Raw genomic sequence first — 25,675 nt, 5'->3', positions numbered from 1 at the left:
TCTTTTTTGGAGAAAGAAGAGTTATCAGATGCCTTGGAAAGATTAAATTAAGGCAAAGATTTGGATATTAGGCAGAAAGAGGGGGTCATAGGGAGAGTGGTCCCTGTGGAGTGGTGGAAGTGAAAGAGGGAGGAGAAATGATGGAGAGTAGAGGAGGAGGAATTGAGGGGAAGATGAAGGAGAAATAATGACATACATTGTTGAGAATTCTTTCAGAAAGCTTTGCTGTGAAGGGAACAATCAAGAGCTTGATACCTAGATGGAAAGGAAAGTTTGGAGGAGCTTTTGTAGTAGTGCGGATGTTGTTTCTAATGACGATATTGAGCATATTGGAAAAAGAAAGTGGAAGATAAGAGAGGGGGATAATTGGTGGCACATGGCTTCAAAGGAATTCAGGGTTAGAGAGAAGCCCCAGGTGACATTACCAGTGTTAGACTAGAGACAGGATACGTAGATGTCTGTGCATAGAGGGAAGACAGAAATGATATCTAAAGCTGATGGTAAGTTGCTTATGTTTGTTTTTGGAGAGGGGTTGAGATCAAAGGGAAGAGAGAAGTCTGCTGACCTATATTTTTTCTTTCAAGTCACTTGAGGTAAAGTGGCTCTGTAGGGATTCTGAAGAAAGTGAATAGGAAATTTTCAGCCAGCATTGATGGTAGAGAAAATGGTGAATTTATGATAGCTTCATAAAGTTGTCTTAATTTATCTTCCCATGAAGTCTTTATTGAGCGGAGTGTAGGAACAAAAGAATCCAAAATTGGTTAGATTAACCAATCCAATGCTGAGAATTTGTAGCTTTCCGAGTGTGACCAGAGCACAAAGGAGTGATATTTAGGGTGTTAAGAATGTGCTTAAGGTCTTAGGCCATGGAATTAAGACAGAGGACAAGAAATGACACCACATGAAAGCTCTTCTAGCAGGTTTATGCCACCCTTCTACTCTCTACTTTTAACTCCATCCACAGGAGCAGAAAGTTAATTTTCTTCCATGCTCAAAAATAGAACCAAAGGTTTTCTATCTTTTAACTTCCTTCCAAATTTATTAGATTATGTAAACCTTTAAAAAAGAAGGAAGTTTGTTGTCAGTATGAGTTGACTTGTTTATCTTTACTCTTTCAGTATTCAGGAAGGGAGAACTAAAATGAAATACATAAAGTGGCACAAATGCCACATTGTTTTCTTCTTACTGATTATGTGAGGTATGGTTTCTTAAGTAGTAGCTACTTACTAATACTTTAAGCAAAGTCATATATGTTTGAGGTGAGAATTATTCATTCTTGTTTCTTGCAAATATTTGTTCATTTTAGACTATAATAATACCCCCTCAAAAAAGGACACATTAATTTTCTTATGATTATATTAATTATATTAAAATTAATTATATTAAGCACTCTACTTGAAATAAACATTTTCTAATAGCTTCCCAGTGTATGTGTGGGAAAGAGTGGGTAGGGAGTGGGGATAGTGTACTGTTTCTCTAACACATACATGTTGTATGTTAGTTTTAAAGCTTCCCTTTTTAAAAGATTTACTACATGTCATTAATATGATGAACATTTTCATGTCATTGTTTTTCAGCATTTTAAATTGTTGCCTAGTATTTCATCCACTAATTTAAATCAGTTCCTCATTTTAAAACTGCTACATTGTAGTTTTTGTAGGTACTTCTTTGAACATGCTTTTAGCTGAGTCATTTTATTCTCAATTCCTGCTGACTGAAAGGGTATGTTAAAAAGGAGTCTGTTAATATTAAATTATTCAAGTAGTACATACAAATATAAGATACACTCAAGCTTTACTGACTGATGCTATGTGCAAAGTAAATGTCCATCCCATCTCACTTCTCTGTAGTAGCCACCTTTCACAATTTTGGTTTTTGTTCTAATGGATACTGACATACCCCTGACCTACTTCCGGTCCCTAGCAACTTCTGTTTTCTTTCTGTCTCTGTGAATTTGACTATTGTACAGTTGTACAGTATTTGACTTTTTGTGACTGGCTTATTTCACTGAGCATAATATCCTCAAGATCCATTCATGTTGTAGATGTGTCAGTTTCTTTGCTTTCTAAGGTTGAATAATGTTACATTTTGTATGAATATACCCCATTTCATTTATCCATTTATCTGCTGAAGGATATTTGGGTTTATTCCACCTTCGGCTACTGTGAATAATGCTGTTATGAACATAGGTGTACGAATATCTATTCAGTGTTCAAGTTTTCCAGTTTTCTTTTGGGTATATAATCAGAAGTGGAATTGCTGAATCATGATAGTTCTATATTTTAATTTTTTGAAGAATAGCCATACTGTTTTTCATAGTGGCTACACCATTTTACATTCTCACCAACACTTTTTTTGGTAGTTTCTCCACATTCTTGCCAACACATTTTAAATTTTTATTTATTTAGTTATTTTTTGATAATAGCCATCCCAATAGGTCTGGTTTTGATAGACTTGATTTTTAAATTCTTTCAGGCCTTCTTAAGAAGAATAAGTAGTTAATAAATAATATGTATGCATCATACACTTAACCAGTTGAACTATTGATTTTTATGTTTAAAATTAAGAGACCATCATATAGAGTCAAAAGTTAAAACAACTGTAATGTCCATTAACTGGTGAGTGGATAAATAAAACGTATTATAGGGGTGCCTGCGTAGCTCAGTTGGTAAAGGGACCAACTCTTGATTTTGGCTCAGGGTTATGATCTCAGGGTCCTGAGATTGAGCCCCAGGGTCAGGCGCCATGCTGGGCATGGAGCCTGTTTGAAATTCTCTTTCTCCCTGTCTCCTCCCTCCATGCATGTGCTTACATTCGTGAGTGTTCTTTCTCTCTAAAATAAATAAATAATTGTAGTAAATTTTAGTATGTGTGTGTGTATGTATATATATATATATATATATGCAGTAGAATATTACTTGGCAATAACATGTACTGGTACATGCTACAACATAGACTTTGAAAACATTATGCTCATGCACAAAGACCATATAAATAAGATTTCATATATAAAATGTCCAGAATTGGGGCACTGGCTGGCTCAATTGGGGGAGGATGCAACTCTTGATCTTGAGGTCGTGAGTTTGAACCCCTGTGTTGAGTATAGAGATTACTTAAAAATGAATAAACTTTAAAAAATAAATGTCTGGAATAGGTAAATGTGTAGAAACAGAAAGTAAATGGTTGCCAGAGGCTGGGAGCAGAGTGGGAAGGGGTGGAAAATGACTAATAATGGATATGGAGTTTAATTGCAAAAAGATATGTATAAAAAAAATTAAGAGGTGAACTAAGCCTTGCTTTCATCTCCTGTTTGGAATATGTACAATTAAAATTCATCAATTTTTGAAATTATAAGGAAAAGTTTCTAGAACATGGTTGAGGAAAAACAATGTAGAAGAAAGTGTAGGGGTGCCTGGGTGGCTTATTTGGTTAAGCATCGACTTATGCTCATGGCTTAGTCCATGATCTCAGGTCCCGGGATCAAGCCCCGTATTGGGCTCCTCGCTCAGTGGAGGGTTGGCTTGTCCCTCTCCCTTTCCTACTGTCCCTCCCCCTGCTTGTGCTGTCTGTCTCTCTCAAATAAATAAATGAAATCTTAAAAAAATAAGAAAAGCAATATACAGTATCCCCCTCCCCCCAGCAGATTTTCTGATTTTAACTTTTAGGAATACAACACATGTAATTTAGTTGCTTTTAAAAATTATAATTTCAGACATATTCATTGTATGGCTAATTCAGAAAATAATTATGTACAGAATTTCAAATTGAATTTATTGTTCCTAGAAGCATTTAGAAATCTATAATTTGTAGTGCTTGAGAAATTCAAGTCCCCCTCTCATCCCCTTTTAACTTTCATTGTGCAAATGTTTCCATGTGCTAGAAGTTACCATTTGGTTGAAGAGGAAAAATCTTCCTCAGTTGTTAGCTTAAGCATTAAACTAACTTCATATGAATGTAGTCCCATTGTTTGCCTTGCCATAGTTTTAAAACAACTTGGGTTACAATGCTTAGATTAGGTGATTTTGCCACAAAACATCAGGTGAGGGAATAAATATTCTATTGTGTTCTATTTAGGTTTTGAAAATAGGTCATTGATACATCATCAACAGTAACATATAGCATTATACTAACAAATAAGGATTCGGTTCATAGAACCAGGAAAAGGTGCATTTCTGTTATTTGCTTTGAATTTGCTTTGCCATGAGTCTTCTGAGCAAAGTAGACAGTTATTTTTTGGACTAACTGGGATAAATGGACAAGGCCTGTATTTTTCTATTTTAAGACCTGCCTGAGTATGCAGTACATTTCTACCAACCTTTAGACTGTGAGGTCAATAAGAAGCCTCCATATTCAAAGAAGATTTAAAAATCCATAACCCACCCAATGATATTCCACAAGACATGCGTCTTGCTTTTGGATGTTAGGTATTGCTTATTCAAAAGTAGAAGGAAACTTGGTTTAGGGGAAGGAACAGTCTGTTTCAGAGCGAAGTGCCATAGAGTTCCTATCTCTCGATAAGAACTTGATCCTTAAATAAATTATTTAATTTCACTATTTTCAACTCTTTTTCTACTTTTACAAGTACATTTGTAATATTGAAAGTCTGATAACTGAACTTTTGAATACCTTGTTCAGAAGATAATGTTACTCTTAGTGAGAAATTCCTTTTACTGCTTAAGTTGGGGCATTTTCTGGTTTCTTGTTCAAGGTTCTATTGCAGAGACCATATCTGAGGTTCCCTGGGGGCAGCAAAGGACCCAGTGCAGCTGTATCAACAGAGATGTGCGCGTACATTATGATGATTTGAAAAGTATGTTGAGGGTCGGGTGTTTTGCCCGAAAATACTGACTTTGTTGTCTAGATAGTAAAGGATTTTTGGGCAGAATTACTTCCAAAAGGAACCAAGAAATGGAAAAGCTCTCCGTTTCTATGGTAGAAGAATTCCATCTTGTACGGTGGTGTTTTCACTTCATTTATCTATTTGATCGTGAAAAATATGGTGTTTACTCATCAAAGGTCACATTCCATTTTCTTTGTTTCATGGTTACAATCTTTCAAATTCTGACAGGCTGTCTTGTATGCTTTGGCCAGAATATAATAGATCAACCCCATCTTTACCAGCTGTAGGCCTGAACCATTAGTAGACTTGAAACCTCTTTCCCTCACTCTCTCCTCCACACGGTGGTGACCATATAGCAAAAGAACAAAATGTTTCTTGTATGGTTACTAGTTATTTTCTTATTCTTATGAATTTTTAGTAGCTTTGTTAAGAAATCTCTCAAATTTGATCACTGCATTTGTGTTGAATATGATCCCAAGTATTTACATTTTCATTTAATTCCTTCCTCTTAAGAGGGCAACACTGTACATTTAAACTAATATTTTTGGAATCCTATCGATAGGGAAGATGTACATTGTTTTATTGAGAGAATGTGGAATGGGAGTAAACTTTTTCTCAAAACCACCTACACACACAAAAATGTGACAGTGTCTTGATTTCCTGATTGTAGTGGGAGACTCTGCCTTTCAGGCTGCTTCAAAGAATTTTAGAAATTGGCTGAGTTACGAATTTTTATTGTAAAGATTTCTTGTGTATTGTATATTAAAATTATAAATAATGAAATTTCAGCTTTTGAGAATTTTGAGGAATTAGTTATTTTAAGTTGTTATTTCATGACTAAAAATTCATAACATTTGTGAAAGTTTCTTTTTAAATGTATTCTTTTTAACCATGTACAATTTGTTTTCATGTTTAATTCTCTCTTTAAACATGGTAGGCTGTACATAACTGCCTGATGATTTACTTGATGATGTATTGCTTTGCTTAAATATGTAATACAGTGATGCCTTTAGAGTGTTTTTGTTCTTCTAACATTACTTGGACACTGTAAGCCAGGCACTGCTCTAGGTATGATTTCTGTATAAAGTTACATACTAAGTATTCCCATATTGCAGTGCTTTGAATTCTTGGTTAGATTTTATAATTTCTCCTCCTTACGAATATTTAGCATAATACTAGAAACACAAATTTTGGAACCCGACTGTTAAAATTTAAATCTTGGCTTTAGTACTTTCTTGATAAGTGATCATAAGCTGTATAACTCCTCTTTGCTTCAACCGTTGCATATGTAAACTGGGGCCAGTGATGATTGTGGTTACTTCATATAGAGTTGTGAGAATTTAAAAAACACAGGCACAGTGTTTGGAATAGTGTCTGGCACAAAGATAGTGCTATATAAAGTGTTAGTCATTACTATTACCATGAGTCGTACTATTACCGTGGCTTTTCAGTGCTGTCAGCTTGCATGCACTGTCTTCTCTTTTTAAATTTCTTTAATCTTAGAAAACATAACCAAGCTTATTAGAACTAAATGCAAAATAAGAGTAAGTTGCGTGAAACGTGAGATTCCCTTTCAAGGAACCTTCTTTTCATAGATAGAGACTTTAGTAAGCCATGCTTATATATGAATCTTACATGGGAAAAAATAAGTAACATTGATCTATTACGGACTTGTTTTTTAGGGAAAAAGATCTTGAAGAAGCTCTGGAAGCAGGAGGTTGTGATCTTGAAACTTTGAGAAATATAATTCAGGGGAGACCACTACCTGCTGATCAGAGAGCCAAAGTTTGGAAGGTAACTGGAAACTAAAACAAACTGTAATCACTTAAGAAGAACATTTGAGAATTTTTATGTTCAGTTGTTGACATTGCAGAAAACTTATGAGCATGCTGCGTCTAGAGAATTTATCGAACAGAGCAACTTATTGAAATGTATGTTTCTGTCATGTTTGGTTATTTAATAATTTAGAATTTGAAAGGCAGTGTTTTTTGTTTGTAGTTATTAGAAATGATGTCTATGAAGATTGTTTAATGAAATGGGAAAATGCAAACAGTGAGTAAAATAGGATTTATAATTGTAGCTGGAATTACTACCTCAGCTATGTTAAAGACAGGATGGGGAGGGCACATAGGTCTCTCTGGCATTGGAATTATACGACATTTTACTTTGTTTATTTTTCTCTTTGGCTGTTCTCCAGTGCATGTGTATTATCATTTTTTTAAATTTTAAACTAAGATTTTGTTATGATTATAAAAACTCACCTTTGTTAAAACATATAAGCATAGGAAAAGATAAAAATCATTGGCTATCACCTATAAGTAATTATGTCTTGGCATATATCTTTTTATATTTTTCTTCTCTGCACACATATATATATGTAACAGAAATGGAATAATAACTGTATGTATGTAGGATTCTGAATGTTTTGTTATAGAAATTTAAAACACATACAGAAGTAGAGAACTGTATAATGAACCCCCATGACCCATCTCTCTTTTATAAGGACACTAACTCCATTATGAGGGCTCTACCCTCATGACCTAATCACCCCCCAAAGGCCTCACCTCTAGATAACATTGTATTGGGGATTAGGTTTCAACATATAAATTTTGTGTGGGCACACAAACATTCAGTCTCTAGCATTGACGATATTTGCTTCAAATAAACAAATTTATATATGCTATTCATTTGATTGACATGAAGTAATAAAATTTAATGTGGGAAGATGTAAAATAATTGTGTTTGTTGCAATATGACTTAAGGGATCAGCATTTGGTGGAGTGTAAATACATTATTTTGTAATCTTAGAAGTATGCATTATTATTTCTAAATTCAGGACTTTCCACTATTACAGCATATTTTTCAAGAATGAGAAATGAAATTTGAAGCTAGTTGCTTTTATCTTTCTTCCAGATTGCTCTAAATGTTGCAGGAAAAGGTGATAGTTTGGCATCATGGGATGGTATTTTAGACTTGCCAGAACAGAATGCCATTCACAAAGATTGTCTTGAGTTTATTGGTAAGTTTAATAATTGTTTCCAACAGTGAAAATTTTGAAAATAATATTTTGAGGTAGAAGAGTTAATCTATTAGAATCATTTTGTTATAATTTGAGATATGTTGAGTTTGTGAAGGGCTAGTACATAGTTTCTTACGAAAGTGAAATTCTTATGAAGTGATGTCTAGTATTTTTAAGAAAGAGAGTCCAATTTATAGTTTTTTTTAAACTGTGTGTTCAGGTCTTCAGCTACCTGTACAGTCTTGTTGCAGTTTTAAAATTGTTTTTTGTGTGTAAAGATCTGTATCATTGTATATAGTCTGCACATTAAAGGGCTCTGTGTTCTAAAAGTCTATTCATCATAGGTAATGATCTGCTATTAAAAAAATAACTTTTAAAAAAATTATTTATTTTTAAAAAAGATTTTATTTATTCGTGAGAGACAGAGAGAGAGAGAGAGTCAGAGACATACAGACAGAGGGAGAAGCAAGCTCCATGGAGGGAGCCTGACACGGGACTGGATTCTTGGGTCCCCAGGATCACGCCCCGGGCTGAAGGTGGTGCTAAACCACTGAGCCACACAGGCTGCCCCCCAAAAATAACTTTTATAAGTCATGGGTGAAAAATTTCCAGTCACTCCACAAGGTCTTTTTCAAGATTAAATGATTTTAGTTTATACTTTTAAATTCATCTGTAGTCTTAGTATCTTTCTGTTTCTCTTTTTATCACATTTTAGTTAGGTTTTGATTAGATAGGCTTTTCTCTGCTAACCACAAAAGAAACATTATTGCTGGTGTGTGCAAAGGAAAGGGAATTTGGTCGTAGAGAATGAATTCCCTTCCCTGACAAAGACATAGAGGCAGCTACCTATCATGGGGTAGACGATAACCTGCTGTTTAGAAAACACCTTTTTACTTTCCAGGAATATGGATTAAGCCTATCTTTCCTACCTATCCACTTTAGATTATCTGAAGTTCTAATGTTTAATATATATATAAGTCAAGTATTATTAAGTTGAGTTAGTAAATATTGAATATCTAGTAAATACTGAATAAGTATAATGAAACATGTGCTTTCATATAGTTTTATTTTGCCCTTGTCATGCTCCAAATACACTAAGGTAGTATGTATGTTTGTAAATAAGTGTTATATGCATTAATGGCATCACTAATGGGCCCTTGGTAACTTAATTTTGACACTTCTTTTCTAGAACAGCTTTCAGTGCCAGAAGAGAAGGCAACAGAATTACTTTCGGATATTGAATCTGTAATTACCTTTTACTGTAAATCACGTAACATTAAATACAGCACATCCCTTAGCTGGATACATCTACTAAAGCCATTGGTGCATCTTCACCTTCCACGCAGTGATTTATACAACTGCTTTTATGCTATCATGAATAAGTACATTCCCAGGTAAAATACAATTTAGTTATTATGGTTTTAAAAATGAATAAATGTCTAATTTGCTTTGAACTGAAGTTTTTAGATTTACTTTGGTGGTAAAGGAAGAAGTTCAAATAATTTTTAGGGTTGTTTGAGTCGTAATGGTTATTTGACTTTATTTTTGTGGTTATAAATCTTTTTTTATATAAATCTTTTTTTAAAAGGATTCTTCAGTTAAGGATTTATGCTTATAGAGTTTATGCTAATTTTTTGGTATCCCTATTTTAATTTCTTTCCTTATAAAATAATAAAAACATTAAATGCCTACATGGAAAGTAAAACTTTTGGAGTGCTGCCTTAAGTGAGGTGCTGGCATTATAGCTTGGAATGTAATCCTAGATATGCAAGCACTGAACAAATAATTAGAAGTGTGCTGAGTATTAGGAAGATGAAATATAGAATGCTATGGGAATTTTTTTTTCGCGGGGGGGGGAATGAGAGAGGGAGAGAGAGAATCTTTTTTTTTTAAAGATTTTTAAAATTTATTTATTCATGAGAGGCACACAGAAAGAGAGAGGCAGAGACACAGGCAGAGGGAGCAGGCCCCATGCAGGGAGCCCAATGTGGGACACGATCCCTGGTCCCCAGGATCACGTCCTATGCCGAAGGCAGCACCAAACTGCTGAGCCACCGGGGCTGCCCTGGAGAGAGAGAATCTTGAGCAGGCTCCATGACCACATTTTTATTTACTCATTCAACAGCTGATTGGACATTTGGATTATATTCACTTTTTGACTCTTACGAATAATGCTGCTGTGAACATTTGTGTATAAGTTTTTGTGTGGACATATATTTCATTTCTCTTGGGTATGTACTGAGTTGTGGAATTGCTGAATTATACGGTGACTGTATGTTTAATTGAGGAATTGCCAGCCTTTTTCACAACTGTATCACTTTACATTCCCACCAGTAGTGAATGAAGATCCCAGTTTTTCCACATCCCTGTCAGCACTTAAGAAAAAATTATTGTAGCTATACTAATGAGTATTTGGTATCTCTTTATGGTTTTGCTTTGCATTTCTCTGACAATCAATGATGTTTAGCATCTTTCATACACTTGCTTATTGGCTGTTTGTATATCTTCTTTTGGGAAATGTCTGTCTGTTTAGGCAAAGAACTTTTAAAATACGCATCTGTCCTAACGTATAGCAGGGTAGAGAGCCTCTGTGCTACCTTGAAGCCATAGTGCTTCATGTAAGTAAAACAGACCCAGAGATACCAGGAGACAGGGCTACTATGATCATGGAATTTATATTTGAGACTGGAATTCAAATACATCTTTCAACTCCTTATATTTTACCACGACTTAGCATAACAGAGCTAGTGATAGCAAGAAAGATGATGTTCCAGCTTTTCCTCTAAAAGATACTGGTGGTGGTCGTTAGCAGTGGTGCGGAGGGAGGATTTACACTGAGCTGTGTAATACACTCTCTTGTTAGGTTCCTCTAGTTACTCTTTGTGAGTTCCATCTGTCACACAGCACTCCAGCAGTGGCGGTTAATGCCCTTGGATAGAACACAGCCCCACAAAATGCTGCCAGAAGAACTCTATTGTAATATATTTTATTACAGATTCAATATAACTTGGGTAGAATCCTCTGGAGCACAGTGCTGCAGCAATAGTACACAGCTGTTAAATGAATAGATGATGTTGCAGTGGCTGACTCCCTGAGATGTCCTGCTAGGGACACAAAGTAGGCGATTGTTGCTACATTTTTATGTCCCTACACTACTGTCTGCTTCTGTGTTTTGCCTTAGCAGTCAGTTGCCTTGCGTTTATAGAATGGGGAGAGTATTCAGACAAGGGAGGAGGTAAACTTGCCAATATGAATCCAGTTTCTGTCTCTGGGCATCTGAATTAACAACCTAGGGCTTTCTCTACAAAACTTCCCTGTCATCTACATTATCCAAATAAGCTACAGGTTCATATTCAATCCTGGCATTGATCTCAGATCTTGGTTATATAGAAATTACTTTTCAGTATTCCCACTTAAATAGCATTTGATGACATTCTTTTTTTTTTTTTTTTAAGATTTTATTTATCCATGAGAGACACACACACAGAGAGACAGACAGAGGGGCAGAGACACAGGCAGAGGGAGAAGCAGGCTCCCTGCAGGGAGCCCGACGGACTCGATCCTGGGACTCCAGGATCACACTCTGGGCTGAAGGCAAGCACTAAACCGCTGAGCCACCCAGGGATCCCAGCATTTGATGACATTCTTTATCAGTGCTTCTGTGTTAAAACTGAGACATTCATTAGTTTTTTCACATGAAGCCTTTTATTTCAGTTTCTTTACAATTTGTTTTTTAGAGACTGTACCAATACCAAAATACCACTTGTTGCAATACTGAGTTATATATAGAGAAGAGTAATATGGCATGACAGTTTAATACAGTTTCTGTGTAGAGGTCTTAGCTGACTTCTTAGCTCTGTGGCCTTGGGTGAACTACCTGTCTACAACTAAGCCTCTGTTTTCTCTACTGTAAAATGAGGAAAAAATAGTAATTATTTCATAGGGTTGCTCGTAAAGATAAAATTTGATAACTTTTGTAAAGTGCCTGATACAGTGTCCAGCACATGATATTTTCTCAACAAATACTTTTATTGAGATGGTCTGTTCTTTGAGCTGTTTACATTTTTTATTGATTCATTAGACACAAAGGAAGAAGGAAAGTAGTTGTTATGTTGCTTGATAAAGTGTTTTGTACCTCTTGGGATTTATTCTGAGCAGTAGTACCCAGGCTACTTCAACAGCTTCTAAGGTTCTGGCCCAGTATTTTATTCATCTGTGGCCATTTTACACTTTTACCTGGGTTAAGGGACATCCCTACTTGAGTATATTAACTGTGGAGCTAACCTGAAGCCTTTCTAGGAGTTTTCTCTTATGTAGGGAAGAAGAGGGCTTGACTTCTTTAGAACTCTCTAGATAATCCTTTTGGGATCCAAAAGTTATCAGAATAACCTAAATGATCCTGCTGTTTGCAGTGGTCCCTGCAGTGCTTTTGTTTGAGTGCTCCCTGAGTTTACCTAGAGAGAATCTCCCTAGAGTTGGCTGTAGACCTGCTGTTGCTGCAAACTTTCTGTCAAGTCAGGTTATGTTAGGTGTTCTGAGCCTGGTTCTCTCAGATAGGCTTATTATAAATGCTGTGGTGTTCAGGTGTTTTGGGGGTGGGGAGAGGAGATGGGGTGGGTGTTACAGGAGGACTGGTTACTAATATGACCATTTCTGACCCATTAATGCAAAAACCTTGCTTCTCTTGTCTTTTAGGGATTGTTCTCTGAAGGGAAGACCATTTCATCTTTTCAGATTACTCATCCAATACCATGAGCCTGAGCTGTGTTCTTTTCTTGATACAAAGAAAATTACTCCAGACTCCTATGCACTCAACTGGGTAATAAAGTGAAAGTAGGAACACTTAATGAAAAATAGCTTTCTATAAAACTATAGTTAGGGTTTTTTTTTACCCCCAAGTAAGAAAAAAGAAAAATACTAAGTTACAGACCATTAATATTTAAACCAAAGGTGTAAAATTTTTGGCACTTCAAAAATTGGTTTTTTAGCTCTTGATTATGTTCAGATTATTTAAAGTGAAGTTTAGCCTTTTGTTGTTTTACATACATTACGTATATATATGTTATATATATATTGTATATGTGTAATATACATGAGGTATATAAATGCAGTATGTGCAAAATATATGCATGTAATATATGTAAATATATGTATCAGTTCACTTTAAAACTTTGTGTGATTTAGGTATTGATGGTGTGTATGAGAATTGATATCTAATCATGAGGAAAATGTCTTAAAGATTGTCAAATGATCAGTATAAAGGAATATAAAGTACATCTCAGCTGTATTCTTCTACATTTATATTTTCAGTGGGAAGTTTTATTATTCTAGGTCAGTGGTTCTCAGACCTTTTGGTGTCAGACCTCTTATATTCAATATTTGTTGAGGATCCATATTTTATATGGATTATGTTGGTTAGAAATTAAAACTAAGAAATTTAAAATATTCATTTAGAAGTAATCCATTACATGTTAACATAAATAGCCTATTTTCCTAATGCAAAATAACTATTTTTCAAAAGAAAATTAGAGTAATGGCATTGTTTTATATTTTTGTGAATCTTAGTATTTGGCTTCATCACAGATAGGTAGATTCTCATATCTGCTTTTTATTCAATATCTGTGATGATACTATGTACTTCTAGAGCTCCTTGGAATACACTTTGAGAACTGCTCTTCTAGGTAACTTTTAAGATGGTTTTTTTTTTTTTTTTTTTTTTTAAGATTTTTCTAAAACAGTGATTAGGTGCTAGAAGAATGTTCAGAAATTAAACATATTCCTTGATCATGTCTTAACCTAATTTTTCTTCAGAAAGGATTCCTTTGTGCCACATAACCGTGTGATTTAAAACAGCCCCTGAACCTCAATTTCTTTATCTGTAAAATGGGAATAATAATAATACCTATCTTAGAGGGTGAAGGGATGAATAAACAATCAAGAAATGGAACTTAGAGAATTCTAACTGGTTTCAACTCTGGCATATTATCTCAAACTGCAACAGCCTATTTAGTTCTCAGCCACAGTCTTGTTGCTTTGAGTTAAAATAATAAAATACCTGTAAAGTTAAGCTTATCTTTTTTTTTTAAAGAGTGAATGTGCACATATGCACAAGCAGAGGCAGGGAGGGGCAGAGGGACAGAGAAAGAGAGAATCTTAAGCAGGCCCCCTGCCCAGTGTGGAGCCTGACGTGGGGCTCAGTCTCAATGCTGAGGTCGTGACCTGAGCCCAAATGAAGAGTCCGACACTTAACTGACTGAGCCACCCAGGACCCCTACTGTAAAATTACGTTTTCTCTGAGATACATATGTTGCCATTCAATGTACTTATTTGTGTTGAAGTAAAAAAAAAAAAAAAAACTATTTCTTGTAAGCATCTTGATATCTTAATAGAGGTCTCTCCTGTCACATGCCTCAGAAATGCCATTTCTGTTGCCAGGTCTCTGAATCAGTCCTCAGTGCTGGTCGTAGATTTTAACTGAGTACTAAAACAACTGATCTGTCTTCAGTGTCCCAAATAGTTTGTTCTTGCTACTAGTATCATGTCTATGGAATGGAGGTGTTTTTTTGTGTGTGTTTTTTTTGTTTTGTTTTGTTTTGTTTTGTTTTTAATAATGAGGTGCTACAGTTAAAACTAATTCCCAAACCTTGAGGACCTATAACTGTGAGTAATGCAGTGATAGCTGTAGTTTGCCAAGTGAGTTTAATGATGACAATATATTGTGATTTTGTTTTTATTACATCTTTGGCTATTATAATAGTGGTCTTACTTGTAATGGTAATTTTTAAAACAACAACAAAAAAATTAGTAGCACCATATTCTTTTTTTTTTTTTTTAAGAGTTTATTTATTTATTCATAGAGACACACAGAGAGAGAGAGAGAGGCAGAGACACAGGCAGAGGGAGAAGCAGGCTCCATGCAGGGAGCCCAACATGGAACTCGATCCCAGGTCCTCAGGATCACACCCCAGGCTGTAGGCAGTGCTAAACCACTGCACTACCGAGGCTGCCCAGTAGCACCATATTCTTTAAAAGCTCTGTGGTTAAGTGTAATGGCAGCTAGCTATGGAATATCAGGTCGTTTTTCTAGTGCAAACACCACCACTCACCAGCTCTGTGAGTGTGGGTAAGTTATTTAACGCTAGTCTATTTCCGTACCCCAAAAACGGGAGAGAAAAATGTCAACTTTGAAGGCCTGTTGTGAGAATATTTAAAATAAGTGATAGTTAATAAGAATATGTGACCGTTTATTACTGAAATATGCACTAATGCATATGTTCCCATTAGCCATTAAAAATGTAAATTTAAACCTCTAGATGGAATTGTTTCTGTATCTGATAAAAATTGAATACTTTAAAAATATCACTGAATTTATACAATTTGAAACACAGGCTCTAGAGAAACTTAAAGAACTCTCATTTGAAGTGGAAAACCATAGAGCTGAAACATACTGAGGGATATAAATGTTTCATTTGTTTCAAATGATGGACAAGTAAGCTTTGGCAGCAGTTCACCATTATATTGTCATTAAAACTTTTCTCTGTGTTCTTAGATTACTATGTTTGATCCTTATCATTACCTTATAGGTTACGGACCATAATAATTGTGGTTACCTGTGGTTATCAGTTACCCTGATAGCAGTAGTTATGCTAGTTATGCTATGGCAGATATGTGCTGGTTACTTTAGATGTTTCTATCTCTCTCTTCACAACAATGGTAGAAGAAGAATAGTAGTATTCCTTTTTTTTTTTTTTTTTAAGATGTAGAAATGGAAGCTTTAGAGGTTAAGTAACGTGCCCTGTGTCACACAGCCAGTAAGTGGCTTCATTGTGCCTTGAATTCACATATTAGGCCTTTGCATTACATACAGCAAAATTAAGCTACACATTAAGCATCAGGTGCAGATAATGTGATATAATGTTACTTACACATATGCTTTCATACTTTTAAAAGAACAGGTCATTTCCAGTGGTTTATGTCTCATTTCATTTCCTGATTACAGCTTGGAAGCCTTTTTGCATGTTACTGTTCCATTGAAGTCACTCAGGCAATATGGGATGGATATCTACAACAAGCAGATCCATTTTTTATTTATTTCTTAATGTTAATAATCCTTGTTAATGCAAAGTAAGTATCAAGTTGCTTAGATTTTTCTCCTTTCTATTCTCAGGGTACTCTGTTAATATTTAACTCAAATTCATTTGTGTCTCTTGTACAGAGAATTTATTTTAGCACAGGAGTCTGACAGCAAAGAAGAAGTTATCCGTAAGTATCACTGTAGAGGAAATACTTCAGGTCACTGAAACTTAGGTTCTTCATCTATAAATTTAAGAGATTAGTCTACAGAACTCTGAGGTTTCATTCAACTTGTACACACTCTGCAGGTGCAAACTTTAAGGACTATTTCCTTCAATTTTGCCATCTTCATTCATTTCATCCATATTTTTTCACTGTTTCAGTTCTTTTTCATATATTATTCTGGTTTGTTTCTTCATATCAAATGGCCTCCTCTCTCTCTCCCGTCTTCCCTTCCTTCTTCCTTAATTTACCCTTCAGTACTCAGATTTCATAGTTATTTCCATTGTGGAAATTTGGTTCTTTGGGTTCTCCCCATTCTAGCACCCACACAGATTAATCTCTCTAGTGCCTGCCACTTTGTACTATAATATAGTGTTTATCTTGCTACATATAATGATTTATTTTTACATTTCTCACACAAGACAGAGTTCCTTAGGTCAGAAACTATTTCTAAGTCATTTCTTATTTCTAGGGGCCCTGGCACTTCGCATGTTTGTTAAATCATAGTACTGCCATCAAAGCTAATGAATTTGATTTGATTGCCAGAACTTTTTTTCACTAACTGCAGAATTACATTAACAGTTTCAGCTCCTTTGGGGGAACTCCACTTCTTCTCAGGCAGTTTTATAGGCATTGCTGTTGAGATTCCAACTATGTAGTTTTTATTATGTTTGAAGATATTCTAGCTTTGATATGCAAATAATTTTCATGATTGTATTCATCACAATTTTTTAAACGTTCTCCTATCTATAATCCTTTTTCAGAGTTCTTGGAAAATACTCCATCCAGTTTGAATCTAGAAGATATAGAAGACCTTTTCTCTCTGGCTCAGTATTATTGCAGTAAAACACCAGCTTCTTTTAGGAAGGTAGAAGACAAGAAATTACCAGCTTCAGTATTTCACATTTTGTACACTGTTTGATTTATGTTGTGTCCACTTCAGTTAAAATACTCTAGGTTGTCACTCTTTCCTTTCTTGTTATGTGTTGCAATTTGGGGGATTTTTCACTGTAAATACTCTCCCTAGTAGAGAAACAGACAAATTAAAAAAGATAGTATACAAATATGCTAGGAACTATTTCACTTCAACTGTGATGATTAGTTATTTCTGATCATGAGAAGTTTGAGGTACTTCTTAAGCTAGTGCTTTCTAGACTTTAAAAATTTCAGAAATCTAATGGAGAATGTGTAATTATGCCTCCTTTATCTGGAGTTTAGCTTTGTACAATTTTAATGATATAAAGCTGTCTCATGAACAAAAAGGGTCCCTTAGCTGCATAGAGACTTAGAACCTTTCTTAAGTGCTTTCCAGTGAAAGGACACCAGATCAAAAACACCAGACAGTGGTATGAGTTCCTAGAAAGTAAAACTCCAAGAATCAAAAGCTAATAGTGTAGGAGGCATAGAATTTATTATCTTTATTTATTTTTAGGCATTCTGTAATAATGATTGCTAATTGGTGGTCATGTCACTGAAACATGATAAGGTTAAATTATGTTCAGTGTAATATGTTTCAGAAGGCAGACAAAAGCATTTCCCCTGAAACTAATTAATTAAAAAAGAAGTTCATTTTTAGGGACTAATTTCAGCTATTTTAATAATTGCCTTATGTAGACCACCTCAGTTCCTAACAATATCAAACAAGTCAGATGATAGGATAGTGGTTTAGGATGCTCAGTGAAAAAGAAGTCTTACCCTTTTCTTTTCAGTCTTTTAAGAGGAACACCTTTTATTCTTCAGACATAGTAAATAATCTGCACTACCACTTGCTAATTAAGTCAAGCTGTGGATCAGTGTATTATGTAATTTTTGCCTTATTTTGTTTTTGTTAGGTTAAAATATGAAAAGTCATAACATTTTAAAATTTTAATATTTCACTCCAGGTGATATAGAAAAATAGCTGTGTAGAATGTTTTATCTTTTTAAAGTCTTTTATTTTGTGTGTACTGACAGGGAGGGACTTGGTATACAGCCTTTTTGTAGCCTTCGGCCTATAAGATTCGAGATGATATAATATTCAGTTTTAAAAATCACATGACTCAGCGTTATAAAATTATTTTATGTTTCATCATGGTTTATTAAGAATGTTCTTTGGAAGAAAGATTAATTTTATTTATAATGTTATAAAAATTTCTTTTTAAACAGGATAATCACCATCTATTTGGTAGTACTTTGTTGGGAATTAAGGATGACGATGCTGATCTGAGTCAGGCTCTCTGTCTGGCTATCTCGGTGTCAGAGATCCTTCAAGCAAATCAGCTTCAAGGGGTAAGTAAAGAAAACCCACAGTTTGTCAGAAGAATGTTCCTTTTAAATGCAAGGAACCAACATTTCCTCCCTTTGTTGATTCCCACAAAGTTAATTTACTATAAAATGTAGCTGTTTTGCTTTTTTTGAATGGTTAATGTGTTTAATCTTCTGCCCACATGCTCATTTTAAAATGACCAGCTTGTGTGTTATTTTACTTGTCAATAATTAATTATGCTTGACATCTATTTTTGTAAATTGCCAAATCTTTTTTCATATTTTAACAAAGCAATTGAGGTTGTATAAAGTACTTAAAAAGATGGATTTAGCATTTAACAGTAATTATACAGCTAATTGGATTACATGATCTAGTGCTATAGAGCTTATAACAAAGGAGAATTGAGGATATGCTGTGCTGTCTCCTGCATCTCCTGCATAAAAATCTAATGAGCCAGTTTTTTCAGTATATGTTCTTTATTACCAGTAGTGCAACAGTTAACCATGGGTGGTATGTGTATCTGGAAGGTGGGGTGTATTTCCAAGATGAAGAAGAATGGGCATAGAAAGACAGGCATTTCATAATAGATTCTTTTAAAACAAACATTTCACATATTTTTTCTTAATAGAACTTAATTGTTTTGTTTTTTTTTTAAGATTTGAGAGAGAGAGAAAGAGCGAGCACAAGTAGGGGAGGGACAGAAGCAAACTCCCGCTGAGCAGGGTCCTGATCCTAGGACCCTGAGACCATGACCAGAGCCCAAGGCAGATGCTTAACTGACTGGGCCACCTAGGTGCCTCTTATTAGAACTAGTATTAAAAAATAAATGAAAACCAGTAATCCATTTTAAATCCTTCATGTGAATTTCTTCGGTTCAAACTGGCATTGCAGAACCTCCTCTCATCCCCAAAAGATGTTTAGTTCTTAAGGAATCGAAATTGCTGGCAACTTTGGGACTAATATGCAGAAATGGTAATTGTGCCTAGATCTATGTTTATAACTATGTAGTTTTTAAGTATATATTTAACATGATATACATTAAAAATTTTAATTCCAATATAGTTTTTTAGCTCAAACTGACATTCCTCTGCTACACATTTAAAGACTTTCTAGTCAAGAACAGTATATATAAAGTGTTTTTAACTGTTGAAAATGAGCATAGTTATGTAAGATCTTGAGGATATTTCTTGCATTGCTTCTAATTGGGTCCTCCTAATTCTGTGAGATCCGTTTTTTAATAAATCTATTCCCTCTCCTTTGCCTGAATTTGATATTGTATTATGTGAAATGTGACCCTCATGGCAAATTCCAGTACGTCAAATGTTGTTTTCCTCTTAGGAAGGAGTCCGGTTCTTTGTGGTGGATTGCCGTCCTGCAGAGCAGTATAATGCTGGGCATTTATCAACTGCTTTCCACTTAGATTCAGATCTGGTTAGTATAAATGCTAGTTAAAATTTTTATAAAGTAAGAGAATAAATAGGTTTTTTTCCTTTATTTCATAAATAAATATATATGTTCCAGATTGGGGACATTTTCTTTCTGCTTAAGGAAGGAGTCTCTGCCTATATAGCGAAAGTATTGTTTTCAGATTTCCTTTTCACCAGAACATTCTTCTGATAGGATACAAGATAGATGCAAACAGTTAACTATGGCTTACTATTGCCTACCATTGTTATGTCAGTAAATTCTAAACTTCTTACTGTGAGTTATCTGATGTAGCACTTAGCGTAGTGCCTTGCATCTAGTAAGTACTCTATAAATATAAGCTCTTACTATAGTTTGGGTAATTCTAAAACTGTTTACTACAAGCCTTTTTTCCATCATGAGTACTTATGCATATAATTCAGTATTTAATAAGGGTGGTATCTGGCATATCGGTGCTCGTTTGTTAAAATTGCTGTCTAAGGGTCACTTTAATTAAAAGAGTAGATGAATAAGAAATTAAATTTTATCAGAAATACTCAGAGTGAGATAAACATTTAAACTATTCTGGGTTATAAGAGCCTCAGGGATGGGGAAGACAGAGGAGTAACTCTTTTTGCTGACTATGTAGTTTGCCCTTCTTGCCATCTCATCTGAAAAAGGTGACATTGAAGCCTGAAAATGTGACAGTGAGGGGTTTAGGTGGTATTGAGAGGAAACTTACGAAAAAGAGAAGTAGAACCACTCAGACAATTTGGAGGGCTTTAAGTAAGAAAGGAGATCAAGATTGTTTGTATCCTGAAAGTGAACTCCAAGCCTTTCTCTTTGATTTGCCTAGGAGTGTTTAGATAGTCCTTCTTTTATGCTTATTTAAAAGTTTGCTCAAGTGATTCATGAATATTTGATTTTTTTCTTCAAAAACTCAAAAGGATATCTCCAGAGTTAACTATTACCACCTTGTTTAATCTTCCAGATCTTTTATTGTGTATTTATATCTTTCTTGTTCACTTTTTTTTTTACTTGATTTTTCACTCAGCAGTTCACTTGCTTTTTCACCAAACTGTTTCTTAGGGATCTTTCCGTTTAAGTATGTTCTTTCTTTTTTTTTTTTTTTTTTAATATCCCCACATTTTATGTATGTATGTATGTATGTAAGCAAGCAAGCTCTATGTGGGCCTCAGACTCACACCCCACCATCAATAGTTGCATGCTCTGAGCCAGCCAGGTACCCTAAGTACATTCTTTTTAATGACTATATAGTGATCTGTGGTAAAGATATACCATAATTTATTGCCCAGTTGATGTACATTTGGGTTATTTTCAGTTTTCTTATAATAAGCAATACTGCAGTTATATGCTTGTACACGTTTTGTGAACTTGTGCAAGTATTTCTGCAAAATAGGCTTCTAAAAGCCTATCTAAAAATACCACTGCATTATAGAACATTATCAATTATTTTTATGTTATAAGAATAATGGGTGAAAAACAGTGGTTAATTATTAGTGACGTTGAACATCTTTTTCTAAGTATATTGTTCTTATTTTGTTTTACAGATTGCTTTTCTTTGGTTTGTCCATTTTTCTGTTGGATTTTCACTGTTTTTTTTTTTAAGATTTTATTTATTTATTCATGAGAGACACACAGAGAGAGAGGTGGAGACAGAGGCAGAGAGAGAAGCAGGCTCCATGCAGGGAGCCTGATGTGGTACTCGATCCCAGGACGGTGGGATCATGCCCTGAGCCAAAGGCAGACGCTCAACCGCTGAGCCACCCAGGCGTCCCTTCACTGTGCTTTTTATGTAGCCCTGTTATAACAGTTTTAACATATTTTTGTGGTTATTAGCATATCTGTTTCCTTGAGGGGAAAATATTAACTTTTTTCATCCATTTATCTTTAGTACCTAGAGTAGTGCTGATACAAATGTCTTCTCCTATTTCTGTCCTCTAAGAAATACCAAAGAAGTGGAAACTAAAAAATAGATCTTGTTTTAATGTATTGTTTTTAGTTATGGACCCTTCCTCTCAGTGTGAAAACTTTTCTTTTCATGATACCTAATGACATTATAGCTTATTTAAAAAACACATTTTTTTCTTAGAATATTTTCTTTGCATATTTAATCTTTGAATTTTCAACTTTTGTTTTAATGTATTATAGGTACATTTATATACATTTCTTTTCTCTGATCCCAGCAATTTTGTTTATAGGAGGCTTTATTCCTTTGTTTTTATGGTAGCTATTTAAATACTGTTTTTTTCCCCCTATAAGAATATTTCAGATTTGGAAATGTATGTGTCATATACCGTTATGCCACATTTTTAGTTTTTAAAAAATTATCTAGATGCTCCAGAATCCATCTGAGTTTGCACAGTCAGTAAAATCTTTGCTGGAAGCACAGAAGCAGTCCATCGAGTCCGGCTCCATTGCTGGTGGGGAGCACCTCTGTTTTATGGGCAGCGGTAGAGAAGAAGAAGACATGTACATGAACATGGTTCTGGCACACTTTTTACAGGTATGCTGACAAATTATTTCAGTTTTTGTTTTGCTTTGTTTTTAATTTATTCGACAGAAAGAGAGAAAGCACAAGCAGGGGGAGTGGCAGAGGGAGAGAGAGAAGCAGGCTCCCCACTGAGCAGGGAGCTCCACACGGGGCTTGATCCCAGGATCCCTGGGATCATGACTTGAGCCAAAGGCAGATACTTAACCAGCTGAGCCACCCAGGTGCCCCACATTATTTCAGTTTTGCTCAGTTGGTGCTATCACCTTTAAGAAGTTCCTATAGGTAATTTTCCACTGTTGCCTATGTTGTAAAATTTATATGTAGTTTCTCTTCACAGCTTATAGATTTTGTGTCTTGCCAAGAAAGGACTTCTTGAGATTTTTCTTACATGCTTATGTGATTTATTTTTTATGTTTAGGTCTTGAACCATCTGGAATTTATTTTTGTGTAATAAGTGAGGTAGGAATCAAAAACATCTTTTTCCCAGATAGGTAACCAGTTGTGCTATCAATTTGAAATACCACCTTTTTAATACACTGAATTCCTCAGTGTTTCAGGATCTATTTCTGGATTATTCTGTTGTGTTGCTCTTTATGTCTGTTCACTCCCTAGTACTTTTTACAGTAACTACATAATTTATTTTAATATCTTTACTTTGAAATAGAATAAATATACATGTATATTTTTCATTACACTTAGCCACCTTTCTGTGTTTGAATGTTGTCTTCAGCACAACTAATTTGTGTTAGTGATTTTATACAACCTGTTCTCTATCTGCTCTATAAAGCTTCACTTGGTGATGGCTCTTTTCTTTATAAAATTAGTTGTTTATTAGATATTTTATGATAGTTAATACATTAAAGCCTTCATTTTATATGACCCTAAACTATAGAATCGAAAAGACCACAGGCATGGTATTTATTGTACCAGCCACTCAATTTGGATCCTTTTCTGTTCATGTTGTATTTTATTGGGAATCTGGTTTGAGAAAATAAGTCTAAAGGAAAGACTCCTTGAAAGGTAAAATTACAGAGAATGAACAAGGCATTTGGGATGAGAGGGTCATAAGATAATTTTATATTTTATTAAAGGAGAGATTTTAGAATTTTACACAAAAACAAAAATAGTGACTCAGACTCATTTTACTTATAGATTTGATTGGCCTATTTAAAAAATGCTCTGGTATAAACTATATATTGTAAGTCCTGTCACATGGCAAGAATTTGAAATACTGTGAACTTCTTTTTATAACTCAAGTTCTTAATGTGGTTTTAGAAATTTTTTCCCCAATTTTTATCATAGGAAATTTCAAACATTCAAAAATAGGTAGAACTGAACCCTATAAACTCCTTAGAAAGATATAACCACATTATTATTATTATACTTTATTATAAAAAAAAATATGTTGTTTAGGTTTCCCTGATTTTCCCAGGATCCAAAACAAGATGTTTTGGTTGAAATCTTTTAAGTTTCTTTTTAATTTATAGGTTCCCTTTCCTAATTTTTTTACTTACATATATCTGTTGGAAAACTGGTACTTTGTCCTATAGAGAGTTTCCCACATTATAGATTTTGCTGATTACATTCACATGATAGTGTTTATCGGCTTCTGTCCCTGGTATTTCCTCTAAGTTGGTAATTTTATCTAGAGACTTGGTGGGGCCAGGAAGTCCTGGGTGGTATGAGCTTTCATCAGAAGGTACATACTGCCCAGATATCTCTCTTCTTTATGTCTCATTTTTTCTTTGTCATTGTTTATTAGATCCATTATTTAGAGTAGTTTGTAAAATGGTAACATTCTGTTATTTCTTATTATAATTAGCTCTAATATTTGTTTTTATATTTCTTTTTTATGAGAGACACAACATATTTTGAAAGCTTTTAAAAACCACTCTAATTATATCCAAAATACAATTTAATTGGCTTTGGTTTGACTCTTTATTTCATTTTGGAACTATAATACAAATAAAATCATAGTCTTGTTAGTAGCTATGAAGTTGTCCCCTTCATTCCACCCAAACACCAGACCATACAATATACAAGGTAAATGAATGTATATCTTTTTGTCATCTTCCAAAATGTCAAAGAAAAGAAAAGGTCCAGAAATCTAATGTATAACTTTATATTACATTTGTCAATGTATAACTTTATATTACATTTGTCAGCTTATAGAACTATGAGAGGTTTTAATTAAATTACATTTTGGAATAATTTAAATTCTGTTTTTTTTGCTACAGAAAAACAAAGAATATGTGAGCATTGCCAGTGGAGGATTTATGGGTAAGGTTTTAATTTATTAATTATTTTCCCTCCACTTTTCAGAGGAATTTATATCACCAGATCTGACTTGGAGTGACCAGATCAGTTAATGAATAAACTCTCTTCAGTCATTCTGTATTTTCAGAAAAGGCAAGGCCGCAGAACATAGAGATTACAGACAAACATAATAGACATGTGAAATGAGCAGATATTTAATGGAAGATTATTTCAATAGATAGGTTAATGAGCTCGTATTTGTAAAAAATTTTTGTAAAAATGCACAAAAAACTGTCTATGTGACTTGTCTTTATGGAGAACGTGGAATAGATAGGACTGGAAAACAAGGGTAGGAGGAATACATATACTTTTTGCTTTTTTGTTATATTTTATTTTTAAGCTACTTGGAAGTATTAGCTAAAAATATGGAATAGATTGGAATAAAACAAATAAGCTGATGTTTTCAAATCTTCAGACGAATATCTGGTAATCCAGGATAGTAAAGTAATTGACAAAATTGCTGCAGGCAAATATTTGAGAATTTATGAAGGATTAGGTCAGGGTAAAAAGATTAAAAAGAGCCTTTTTAAAATAAATGATGTTATTTAAGAGTACAAACTTGTGATTAGTAGATAAATAAGCTCTGGATCACTGTAAGTATAGTGAACATAGACAACAATATTGTATTATAATAATCAAACTTGCAGAGATTAAATCTTAATTATTCCCACCATAAAAAAGAAACACTAATTCTATGATGCGATAGAGATGCTAACTATTGCTGAAATGGAAATCATATTACAATATATAAATCATACATTTAATAATGTATAAATTAAATACCTTAAATTTATACAGTGCTATAGATCAAATATATTTCAATTAGGAAATAAAGAGCCTTTAATATTAAAATCAAATTAATATTTGTTGAGTAGTAGAATCATGAGAGTCTCATAAGGATTAAGTTCTGACTTAAGATAATCTTGTATAACTTAGAATTAAAAAAAAAGAATTTTTGACAGATTGGGATCTTTTTCCTTTTGATCTTTGTTGATATTAGCAAGTACTATGATTCCTGCATATTGTGACCTGATAACTAAA

At 34.3% G+C, this 25,675-nt stretch overlaps 1 protein-coding gene across 3 annotated transcripts in view; it reads left to right on the top strand.

The window, feature by feature from the left end:
• The window catches only part of TBC1D23 (TBC1 domain family member 23), a 56,576-nt gene that overhangs the window by 13,631 nt on the left and 17,270 nt on the right, over window positions 1-25,675 (top strand). For all 3 annotated transcript variants that reach the window (XM_072812246.1, XM_072812244.1, XM_072812245.1), the window contains exons 2-12: window positions 6,523-6,634; window positions 7,754-7,859; window positions 9,049-9,253; window positions 12,555-12,678; window positions 15,859-15,983; window positions 16,075-16,121; window positions 16,919-17,022; window positions 18,300-18,422; window positions 19,738-19,830; window positions 22,160-22,330; window positions 24,556-24,598. In XM_072812246.1, coding sequence (XP_072668347.1) covers window positions 6,523-6,634; window positions 7,754-7,859; window positions 9,049-9,253; window positions 12,555-12,678; window positions 15,859-15,983; window positions 16,075-16,121; window positions 16,919-17,022; window positions 18,300-18,422; window positions 19,738-19,830; window positions 22,160-22,330; window positions 24,556-24,598 — 1,253 coding nt within the window. The remainder of the gene's footprint in view (window positions 1-6,522; window positions 6,635-7,753; window positions 7,860-9,048; window positions 9,254-12,554; window positions 12,679-15,858; window positions 15,984-16,074; window positions 16,122-16,918; window positions 17,023-18,299; window positions 18,423-19,737; window positions 19,831-22,159; window positions 22,331-24,555; window positions 24,599-25,675) is intronic.

Source organism: Canis lupus, chromosome 35 (assembly GCF_048164855.1).
Source record: "Canis lupus baileyi chromosome 35, mCanLup2.hap1, whole genome shotgun sequence".
NCBI lineage: Eukaryota > Metazoa > Chordata > Mammalia > Carnivora > Canidae > Canis > Canis lupus.
Note: the sequence above shows the minus strand (reverse complement) of the source record. Positions and strands in the feature narration are given on the sequence as shown.